Here is a 12,012-nt window from a genome sequence, read left to right on the forward strand (position 1 = left end):
AAAAGCACGCTGGGATTTGTAGTCCTTTTAGGATAGTGAACTCAGGGAAAGTGCTACTTGTGAACTACAATATCCAAAAGGAGGTTTATGCGCCTGTAGGGCCGCGACTTAAAAAAAAAAAAAAAAAAAAAACTACACAAATTTTAATTAAAAAGTTATTTTCACTCATTTATCATATCTGTTCTTGAGAAAAACTAAAATGACAAAAGAGTGGTTCAGAAAATGACTGGATCGATAATAATAATAATAATAATTTCGAACAGTGATATATATTGTTTGTTTGTTTTTTAGTTTTTATTCTTTTATTTTTTAATCATGTTCGAAATAAAGATTCATTCATTCATAATAATAATAATAATAATAATAATAATAATAATAATAATAATAAACAGAGATCAGGTTTGCATTCTGCATTCACAAATTAGATAAAAACAGCTGTCAGATCTACCTCAATGAAAATTGTGTTTTCCAGTGTTATATTGTAGCCCACCAATTTTACGTAATCATCTCCTGCATTACACAACGCTTTGTCTTTTTCCGACGTAGAAAGTAACATAACACCCAAAATAATGAGTGAGGGGTTGGGAGTTATTCTCCAATCTAACACAAGAGTGCCTCCTAAGTCCACCCTCAAGATGAAGACCACCTCCAAAAGCTACTAAAGAGCTCCAGCTGCCCCGTCCTCCAGCATCCCTATACCTTCACAGCGTCACATAGAACCTCCTGGGACCCTTAGGAGAAAAGTGAGTGCTTTCTGCAAGGATTTGGGCAATGCTATCCTGCAAATATTTTTACTAAGATCACCAAGAGGACAAAAAAGACAAGAAGAAAGAAGAACTGGAATATGCAATTGATAGTATGCGTCCTGTTTATCCTCCACATGAGCACCGCGTCCAATGCTGACTCCTGTCCTGATGCCTGTAAGTGCTCAGAATGGAAGAGTCGCACCATCTCTTGTATTGGCATTGATATGATCCCCAATTTCCCAGCTAGCACAGAGACACTGTAAGTACATTTTCATCTGTAGCTACAAGTATTTTATTATTTTTTTTAAATGGATGTTGAATACAAAAACTGTCTCCTCTGCCATGAATTTCCCAGCACACTTTGCTGGGAAAATCATTATAATGCAATGGTTATTCCAATAAAAGTGCTCCCACATGGAACTCATATTCTGTCAAGTAGTCACATTATCACTCTATTTGCTGTAATAGTATTCTCCATTCAATAGATTTTTTTTACTTTATTCTTAATTTAAATGTAATAGAAATAGACTAAATGGCAACCATGACATATGATAATATGCAACTGCTGCAACGTAAATAGGAGACATGTACCAAATGAGTATAGGAGGGTAAAAAAGATGCCAATTATATTTTTGTCGAATACTATTCTAAAGGAGAAATGATAAAACAATTGAATAAATTATTCATTTTTTTCAATTTTGCATTGTTTGTTATAACAGTAGTCAATATTGAAAATAAAAATGACGTTAATGGTAGTTAATAGTCCCCCAATGACATAATTGACACAAAAGTCCTAACTTTGATGCCATGTAGGACTAATTTGGAGTTATTTTAATCTATTTTTATTCAACTGTGTCCTTAGTTTCCCTGTATGCTTCGAGTTTCCTATCAAAAGAAAAATACAGTGCAAATAAAAGTAGTAAGAGGTAAAAAGTGTAATCACAGGTGTACACTTAGCTCGGGGGTCTTTGAGTGTAAAAAGGTGAAGGGGAGTCAGAGAAGTGGAAAGGAACACAAAGACACACTTTAAAAGCCTGCGGAGCGTAACACTTGACTCATCGAAGGTCTCGCGTTCAAATTCAACGTTTACATTTTGCAACTTCAGATAGCTGAGAATTATTCCGAGAGGAAAAAAGACTCAACGAAAAAAACATCTATGACGGAAATTTCACCAAGGCAACGGTAAAAACAACTACCTTAGTACAAGCTAGGGTACCATTCAAATTATTTTGGAGTTGCTCATTTAGGGTAAAAGAATTACATATGCAAGTAACTGCACGGGCAGGAGGCCACGGGGTTGTTAAGACATTTTTAATAAACCTCAGTGGAACATGTGCAGGTTGATATACCACAGAGTCACTCGTTTCCAGTCAGCGCAAAATGAGATGTAGTCCATGGTAAACACAACGATGATGTTTTCTCTAGTTTTTGGTCCAAGAAGACTCAGTGAGAGTGCAATTTTCTCCTGAAGTGTGTGAGATGGGCTAATTGGTCTTCATCCTGCTTATTTGGGATTGTACCAAGTTTTGACGGGTGGGAAGAAAAATGTCAGGTGCCAAGGTCTGCTCTGTGTCGTTGTGTTTGTTTGAGTTTGTCGAAGCATCGTGCGTTATGTGTCCGCTGAATGATCTCGTGATCCAGCCACATCATATGTTTCTGAATTATTATTGTTTCTTCTCGCTGGATACAAGGAATGACATCAGCGGAGTTTTTAGATTTGGCTGGTTTTGATTTCAAAGTTAAATTGAGTTAAGTAAACACAGTTTTGTCAACTAAGACAGGTTTACAGAAATCTGCAAAAAATCAATATCATGTGATGTATTACAATAAATGTCTTTCACCATCAAAAGTACCTCAACTAGTAAAAATTTTCAATTTTCTTTTCAAGCAGATGGCTTTTTGAGACTCGTCTGTCATCTGTGCCATCAGATGCTTTTGCCAGCGTGGTTAACATCTCAAGGATGTGAGTAACAAGTTTGTTTTTTGTGATTACATCTCGAAAACAAATAAATATGGGCTACTCTCTTCCACCTGTTCCTTTTTTTACTACTTCTCTTCTTTCCAGCTGAGTCACACTTAAGGGATTGACTTGTTCTCTGCTTAATATCATCACCAGACTGAACAGCTGGAAATATGAATGCATTTCTTGAATACCAATAGTAGTCCTTTTAAATGCTGCTATTTTGTTCAAAATTAAAGAGGTACTCCCTGCAGAATAGTCTGAGGAGTAAAATAAAATATATTTGAGAAAGTTTTCTCGTATTCTATTATTCAAATCATGTAGTGTTCTCCATCTGAATGATGTAATATGGAGAATTAGCTAACTGCTAATAGCTTCTGACAACCGGCACGTTTGATTGTCCAATTAAAGAAATAGGTTATTATTAATTATTATTATTATTATTAATAGTTGTTATTTTTAAGTAGACCAGGCCATATTGCATTTATTTGTCAAAATGTGTTTGATCTATAATTTTTAATGTTTTAAAATACAGATATTTCTTTCAATTTTGCTGTGTTGGTAACTAATAAGAAAGGGATGGACATTTATCAACTAAAGAGTAAAGATAAATTTGAGTGATTATTGTATTCATGTTTCAAATCTCTATTACCATATACAGGTTGTCTAAATTTTTATTTATTTATTTATTTATGCATCTGCAGGATACCAACCAACCACACTTTAGCCCGCTGATTGTTCGACAAAGAATTTTTTTTGTCGTAACATATTGATCAATTGCTTGGTTGGAAGTTTATTTAAATAGTATCGTACTTGTTTCCAATGACAAATTGAACCTGCATAAGTGTTGACCTGCTAGTGTATACATCCAGCAGATGCCTGCAAAATTACCACCGAATTTAGAGGCTTTGAGACAAGTAATCTAAATAAACCAGGAAATAGGTCTAGATTTGGAAAAACTATTGTAAATCAATCTTGTTTATTTCTTTTAGATATATATCTGTGGATGTGACTCTGTGGAGACTAGAGAGGAACGCATTTCACAACCTGAGGCAAATCACCCACATGTGAGTATCTGAAACAAAGGCCACATTCTTTATTGATCCTGGTTGAATAAATTGTTCTACTGTATTCGCTCCCTGGCGAGATAAATTTCCGTTACGGCCTTGAAAGTGCCTCATTGTAAAGTTTAGCTTTACAGTGATCCCTCGCTACTTCGCGTTTCGTTTATCGAGGCTTCGCTACATCGCAGATTTTTTCTTCCAAATTAAAAAAAATATTTAAAAGTCAAAATAAAACTTCTAAATTGAGGAAACTTGTGTCTAACCTTTAGGAAAATGTAGTATTGCTCCAAATGTTTGTTTACATTCCAAGTCCGTTTTCGCGTGTTAGCACGACCGCATCTTTCCGCTAACTCGTTAGCCTACCCAGTACTTCTTGTTGGTAACCGTACTTCGGGGATTTAATTAATCACGGGTGGATTTTGGAACCAATTATCCGCGATAAACGAGGGATTACTGTATTTCGATGTGCGTACAATCTGAAACTAGATATTGATAATAGTATACTAATGCTGATATTTGTTCTTGCAACTATAATTAACAGCAAAACTTGAATTGAGTACTGTAAATACTCCTCAATTGCCGCCTGAATTTTTGTCGTGACTAACTAGCGGACTTATGCCGGATAACAAAAATACAGACAGAAGCAATCATTCCAACCAGCCGAGGTTGGTATCTGGTATCTTTCCGGGGGTGTTATTTTATACATCTCGGGCCTATTTGCCTCTGATTGGTGCGGTATAAGAGATAATAGCATTTCACTCAGGTTTCCTTCAGGGTCAGACACAAATGAATGCCCTGCTTCCTTTTGGCTGCCAACAGCAGCTATACATGGGAGGCGAACGAATGATTTGGGAGGTCTTGACTAAATTGAAACCACATCGTTACATACATAGTTCTTACTGGGAATTAGGAGGACACTAAGGATGAAAGTAAGACAAATTCCTCAATACAGAGTCTTGTTACATACAGAAAGAGAAATTGGTCACGGGCATTAATACGAGGTGGTATTTGGTCTTTGGGAAAGACAGTTGTGTATTTTTATTTCAAGAAGCCTGTCAAGCAGAACAAAATGGCTGAAATCAACTGAATTTAAAATACAAAATGGAAGCAGATTATAGCTGCATGTGAACGTTTGTCATAATAGTTACTTTTGTCCAAGTTTATTAGGGAAATATTGTACTAAATATAATAACTAAGGCACTCATAAGGCAAGCACTGAAATGAAAGATTTTTTTAATCATTGGAAAAAAGTGCAAACCACTGGTTTATTACAGAGAAAAATTGAAATTACCGTATTTTCCGCACTAAAAGGCACACCTAAATCCTCCAATTTTCTCAAAAGCCACTTTATAATCCGGTGCGCCTTATTTATGGACAAAGTTTTAAAATGGGCCATTCATTGAAGGTGCGCCATATAATCCGGTTCGCCTTATAGTGCGGAAAATACGGTAAAAGAATTTAACTCCACCAATTAGGCATACAGACTGGCAACAGTTCTTAATGTATCAGCTCGTAAAACAGTCTGCCCGAATAGCATCAGGAAGTGAGTTGCCTGCTAGGCCGTTAGCCAAGATGTGAATATAGCCAAAACACATTTGACCTTAGACACAACACAACTGTTCTGTCCAGCCAGGGTGAACCAAAATAAACATATTAATGAAACACTTTTTTCCCCCCCCCGTCTCATTCCTACTTCTGGTTTTGGCTGTCAGCATCAAATTTCCCTTCACTGACCTGCACCTTGTTCAGATGTTCCAGCAGGTTTTAATGAAATATTGCCGTATTCCACTGATTCCATATATTCGCTTTCACATGGAAACCAAAAGTTTTCTCTTGATAAGATTGTAAATTTCAACACAATATTGTCTCTTTTTTCAATCAGAGAAATACGGAATGCAAAGAATTTAACCTACATTGACCCGGAAGCCTTTAAGAATCTCCCGAACCTGAAATACCTGTGAGTACTTGTCATTCAATTTTTTAAAAACAACTTTCCTACATTATTAAAACGTTTTATTATTTTTAGCATCCATTTCATAAGTCACATATCTTGAGAAACATTTAGTTGACATTGGCTCACTTTACAGCCATTAAAGTTTTGATCAAACACTTAAAAAAATGTGAGTCAGATAATGTAGTGTACACATTGCTTTAATGTGTATTTTATTTTGAAAGGATAACTTAAATTCAATTGCTGATATTGGAAAATGTGTGGAATTTTATTTACTGTATCTTGTCTAACAGTTTCTGTTTATCCATCAGGGGGATTTTCAATACAGGCCTTAACAGCTTTCCTGATTTGAGCAGCGTCCACTCAAATGAAAACAATTTCATTCTGTAAGTTATTTTTAAACGCTGTAAAAAGTGCATCGATTTGGTTAAACATAACAAAACTAATAATAAATAGTAATGGAAAAAAATGTCAAAGAGAAAGTTATTTTTCAGTGCTAATATTTTTTTCTGCAATATTTTGGAATTTTGATGTTTCGTACAAAGAATAATTTCAGGTTTTACTGGTTTTTATCCATTTTGAAGCATGGCTGGGCTTATGCGGCTCACTACTTTTCCATCTGACATATTCTCAATGTGACAAGACAATTTGGAACAGACTGGCAGACAAATTAGTGACTTCCTGCTTGGAGTGACTGCTTTGGTCCACTTCCAACCAAAATGCGGCCGTGGTCAGAGCTCTCAAATGGCATTAATTGAAGTGTACCGAGCAAAACACTACACAAGCACTTATTATGTGGCCGTTTGCACTTGTTATGAGTACATGTTCTCAAGATGTTGTGAGTCATCAAGCGTGTGGTTTTTCTGCCATTGAGTCATTCCTTCAATCAACATCTCTACCCACTTTCATTTTCCAGCTAAAAAGTTGAGAAGGCATCAATCTTCCATTGCATCTCTGCCACTTTCCAGAGAAGAGTATACAATGTACTTAAAGCTTTCCTTGTTGGGCTTCTTCTCTCTTTGCAGGGAAATTGTAGATCATCCTCACATTACTGTCATTCCACCCAACTCCTTCCGTGGCATCACCAGTGATTTGTTGACAGTGTGAGCTATTGGCATGACACGTACAGTTCACACACAAATGTACACTGTTCCATACGTTTTAATGCACCGTATTTTCCGGACTATAAGGCGCACCTAAAAACCTAACATTTTCTCAAAAGCTGACAGTACGCCTTATATATGGACCAAATTCCTAAATATGAACTGGCCCGAAGCATTGTGTCATGAAATCAATCATAAGCGGCCCGCTGAAGACTATAAAGCATGAATCAAAAAGACTATGGATCATTATTTTGTGATTATAAAGTAATTTGTTGCATCTGAAGTTGAAATAAAAAAGATAAAATGGAGAATGATTTGATTTGGATTAAAAAATCTGACATGATGCATTAATGGTGCGCCTTATAGTCCGGTGCGCCTTACATAAGGACACATTTTTAAAATGGGCCATTCATTGAAGGTGCGCCTTATAGTCTGGTGCGCCTTATAATCCGGAAAATACGGTAATTTATCAATTTTGGAATGATACTGACAAAATATATATCATTCTTTAATTAATTCTAAATCCTGATGAGGTGATATTAGGAACTATGCTTGCAAAGTCATTTAGCCCCGCCCACGAATGTACTTCCATTTACTGTACTTTGTTTATCAGACTATTTCCATGTGCTCTTCCATGACTGGAAACTTGGTAAGCCATTGATCAAGTGTTCCAGGTTCTCCAGGATGCATGGAAACGCTCCCGTACATTCAATCATAACATTGGTGCAGCTGATCAGAAGATCATAAACCACTACACAAAAATAAAGAACCACAAAAGGCTTGCTCCATAAATAGTAGAAATGTAATTAAGTCCATATTAAAACCTTGAGCAGATTGCCTTTTAATGAGAAACAAATACTAAGCCTTGAATAATTTGAAGAGCTGCAGACAGGTCAGAATGAGCTCACTTGAAGAACATGTTGTGCGTATGTATTAGCACACAAACACACAACAGGCACTCATGGACATGTGGTCAGGGGGGATTGTAAATTTAATACACGGCGCTGCATTTATAGGAAATGTAAACCACAAAATTGCACAGACAAGACAAGACGTCACTGTGTTCATGGAGATGCCGTGTTCGAACGTAAGCGATTCAAAACAATGCAATTTTGTTCGATACTTTTTTTTGGTTTTTTTTCAGGATGCTTTATGGAAATGGCTTCAGAGAAATCCAACATCATGCCTTCAACGGGACCAAGCTGGATCAAGTGTACGTCAAAACTTGTTGAATCAAACTGACGACAGTTAGAAAGGAAATGTTTAAACGATGGAAAATGAGACTTCTCACCTCCGGGGCGACTAAGTACATTTCTTCCACTTTTTTTTTTTTTTTGACAACTTTGCTCAGCACTTTCAGACCTCACAACTCGTAGGATTAAACTATTGCTGACATGTGTCGTGTTTTTTCTGCTGCAAATGGATCTTCTCATATTCGCTTCAGCCAAGCTTTTGATTAGCCCACTCAAGTTCTCATGGGAAAATATTGTGCCTCTAAATTGAGGAGCAGGAAGTTCTTGCATTTACTCAAGGGACACTGGATTCTTTATGACCATCTCCAAACTCAACATTGCATTTTGTTTTTAATTTCTTTGCATATGTTCACTTTACAAGAGCTTACATTGGTGAGCGACCAGAGTCGGAGCACGTTAGTTTTGGCGTGTTACATCCAGTCAAGTGTTAAATGAAGCCAGTGCAGCTCGACCAAACCAAACACAACTCCTGATTTGTAGAAAGATGTGTGGTGAGGGAACAGTGTTTTTAAGAAGTTCTCCGTTGTGTCATTTGTCTAATTTTACAAAACTGAGCAGGGATGAGGCCCGTGGGATTTTAATATTTCTCACTCAAATGTGAACGATGATTTGACGATTTGTTTGCCTGTGCAGTGATCTTCACAGGAATAAATATTTGACCAAACTGGACGAAAGAGCTTTTGACGGCGCCATCAGCGGGCCCATGCTTTTGTAAGATCCTCACACATATTTACTTACCAATAATCAGGCCAAAATTGATCATGTGTTCCTTATCGATGTGATGCTTCTAATTTCTCTGTCCCTCAGAGACATATCCCAGACGGGGATCACCTCCCTGCCCACCAGCGGTATGGAGTCCCTCAGAGAGCTGAAGGCCCGTAATACTTGGGCCCTTAAGAAATTACCACCTATCAAAACTTTCAAGCACCTCACCACGGCTAATCTTACCTACCCCAGCCACTGCTGCGGCTTCAAAAATCTCAAAAAGAAACGAGGGTGGGTTTTATACGTGATTTTTGTATTGGTCCAACTAAATAGAGGAAGTGTGTTGAGTTATATTTTTAAAGAGAATCTATTTTTCTAGCATAATTTAGATCATAGGTTTAGATCAGTGGTCCCCAACTTTTTTACGCCACGGACCGGTTACGTGTCAGAAATATTTTTGCGGACCGGCCTTTATATAGATAAATAATACATTTATAATAAATAAATACGATGAAAACAAATGACTGGCATAAAAACAAGTATAAACAACATATTTTTTTATTTATTTATTCATTTGACCTGAATTAATTTATCGTCGATAAAAAAAAAATTTTTTAAATTCCTGTGCAGCTTGGCGGCCCAGTACCAAATGACCCATGGACCGGTACCGGTCCGCAGTCCGGTGGTTGGGGACCACTGGTTTAGATCATAGGTCATGCTCGTAGATCTGGTTTGTAACCCCCCCATGTGTTTTTCAGATTTAGGGAGTACATCCTCTGCAACCTGACGGCATTGCTCCAGAACGATGCTGACCAGCATCAGAAGCGTTCCGTGGCGTCGCTCCACGCAGCTTCCCTTCAAGGCGCCGTAGACATCCCAGAGGAACCCAACGACGACCGAGACGGCTTTCACGGCAGTTTGCACTACCACGCCTACTTTGGTGGCCATCCGGATGAGGATGTGGGTTTTGGAGATACGCTTATGAACCCTCAGGAGGATCCAAGCGAAGATTTTGATAATCGTTACGATTACGTGGTGTTGTGCGACGAGGGGGAGGAGGTGATGTGTGCGCCGGTGCCTGATGAGTTCAACCCTTGTGAGGACATCATGGGCTTTGCCTTCCTGCGGGTGTCTGTTTGGTTTGTAAGCCTGCTGGCAGTTCTGGGGAACGTGGTGGTGCTCCTGGTCCTGCTCACCAGCCACTACAAACTCTCCGTGTCACGTTTCCTCATGTGCCACCTGGCCTTCGCCGATCTCTGCATGGGGATTTACTTGCTGCTCATCGCCTCGGTGGACCTCCACACGCGAGCGGAGTACTTCAACCACGCCATCGACTGGCAGACGGGCCCTGGCTGCGCTCTCGCTGGGTTCTTCACCGTGTTTGCTAGCGAGCTGTCTGTCTACACGTTGACTGTGATAACCCTCGAGAGGTGGTACGCCATCACGTTCGCGATGCGGCTGGATCGTAAACTGCATCTTCACCACGCGGCTGCGGTTATGCTAGGGGGTTGGATCTTCTGCTTCCTGCTGGCGCTGCTCCCACTCGTAGGAGTTAGCAGCTACCAGAAAGTCAGCATCTGTCTCCCAATGGACATCCAAACCACAGAAGCTCTGGTTTATGTCATATCTGTGCTTGTCCTCAACGTCATGGCTTTTCTCGTTATCTGCGCTTGCTACGTGAAGATTTACTGCGCCGTTCACAATCCGCAATATCGTTCCGGATCTAAAGATACCAACATAGCCAAACGCATGGCGGTCCTCATCTTTACTGACTTTCTCTGCATGGCACCGATTTCCTTCTACGCCATGTCGGCAGTGTTGGACCAGCCGCTCATCACCGTCTCCAACTCGAAGATATTGTTGGTGCTCTTCTACCCACTCAACTCATGTGCCAACCCATTTCTTTACGCCATCTTCACCAAAGCCTTCAGAGGGGATGTGTTTATTCTCCTAAGTAAAATCGGTCTGTGCCAACGTCAGGCTCAACTGTTCAGAGGTCAGACGGTTTCTTCTAAAGGCAGCAGTGGGACATCCCAAATCCGAAAAGACAAAGACAAGTTGCGAAATGGAAGAAGTCCAGGTCAGAAAAATGCTACTATTCTCCAGAAGAAATCCTCCTCGTGTTCATACCATCCGGTGGTCGGCCAGCAGGAAAACCTTGAAGACAACCAGAACCTGAAGACGTGAGCTAAACACCAGCCGGAGCTCTCAAAGGAAGAGACGTCGAGGCCTTGAAGCGTTTTCCGGCGGATCTGTTTGAATATTTAACAGAATGCTCCGGCGGGCTTCCATTCCAACTTCAGCTGTTTTCACAATTTGAGCTGCGAGGATTTTACGGTTCCAGTTGGTGGAGAATATCAAATGTCACTGAAGTATGACTTTGACCTCAGCTCTTTGACTGTGAGACCTTGTTATTGAGGCACATTCAGCAGAAGGAGAATTCAAATGATCGGGACTCATTGTATTTTCCAACCATAATGTTGGCTAATGCAATTTCTGTCACAATTGCACTTTTTATTGTGTTCAATATTGATCACTGTAACAGGCAAGATTAATGATTTTAAACGCCTATTCTCATAGAATCTATTTTTTAAGATTGTTTCGCATGATTCTTCTGAAATAACTACTCGCTTCTTATGATACAGTAATCCCTCGTTTTTCGCGGAAAATTGGTTCCATAAACCACCCGCGATAAGTGAAATCCGCGAAATACGGGCACCAACAAGAAGTACTGGGCAGGCTAACGAGTTAGCGGAAAGATGCTAATTCATAATCGTGCTAACACGCGGAAACGGACTTCTAAAGGAATGTAAACGGACATTTGGAGCAATACTACATTGTCCTAAAGGTTAGACACATGTTTCCTCAATTTCGAAGTTTTATTTTGACTTTTAAATTGTTTTTTAATTTGGAAAAATAATCCGCGATGTAGTGAAGCCGCGATAAACGAAACGCGAAGTAACGAGGGATCACTGTATTACAAATATAAATCTTTGTTTGGTGTCATATTGTATTTTTGTTCAGATATGTATTGCAAATATAGTATTTTCTGACATTATAGTAAAAAAAAATACATTCTTTAAATTCATTCCCATGAATTATTATTGATTATTTATTTCCGTGGTAATACAACTTCCAGATTTAAGATAGTTAGTACCATGAACTTCATCCATTACATAATATGACAGATACAGTTTATATCTGCGTGGTAAACAAATGCAATTGTTAAT

The 12,012-nt window shown here is 38.8% G+C and overlaps 1 protein-coding gene across 1 annotated transcript; it reads left to right on the forward strand.

Annotated features, from left to right (window-relative positions):
- Positions 1-737: 737 nt before the first annotated feature.
- tshr (thyroid stimulating hormone receptor) lies at positions 738-12,007 on the forward strand. Its single transcript, XM_049756886.2, has 10 exons — positions 738-1,005; positions 2,638-2,709; positions 3,699-3,773; positions 5,653-5,727; positions 6,033-6,107; positions 6,747-6,824; positions 7,969-8,037; positions 8,711-8,788; positions 8,885-9,073; positions 9,541-12,007. The coding sequence occupies exons 1-10, from the start codon at positions 845-847 to the stop codon at positions 10,967-10,969; spliced, it is 2,301 nt and encodes a 766-aa protein (XP_049612843.1). The 5' UTR covers positions 738-844; the 3' UTR covers positions 10,970-12,007.
- Positions 12,008-12,012: the final 5 nt, after the last annotated feature.

The sequence above is a fragment of the Syngnathus scovelli genome, chromosome 20, assembly GCF_024217435.2.
Source record: "Syngnathus scovelli strain Florida chromosome 20, RoL_Ssco_1.2, whole genome shotgun sequence".
NCBI classification, from domain to species: Eukaryota; Metazoa; Chordata; class Actinopteri; order Syngnathiformes; family Syngnathidae; genus Syngnathus; species Syngnathus scovelli.

What these genes read in the sequence shown, in the direction of transcription:
- tshr (XM_049756886.2), top strand. Translation starts at nt 845, where the DNA reads ATGCAATTGATAGTATGCGTCCTGTTTATCCTCCACATGAGCACCGCG. An exon ending in ATCAGCGGGCCCATGCTTTT is followed by an intron (nt 8,789 to 8,884) that starts GTAAGATCCTCA and finishes TCTGTCCCTCAG; the next exon opens with AGACATATCCCAGACGGGGA. An exon ending in AATCTCAAAAAGAAACGAGG is followed by an intron (nt 9,074 to 9,540) that starts GTGGGTTTTATA and finishes TGTGTTTTTCAG; the next exon opens with ATTTAGGGAGTACATCCTCT.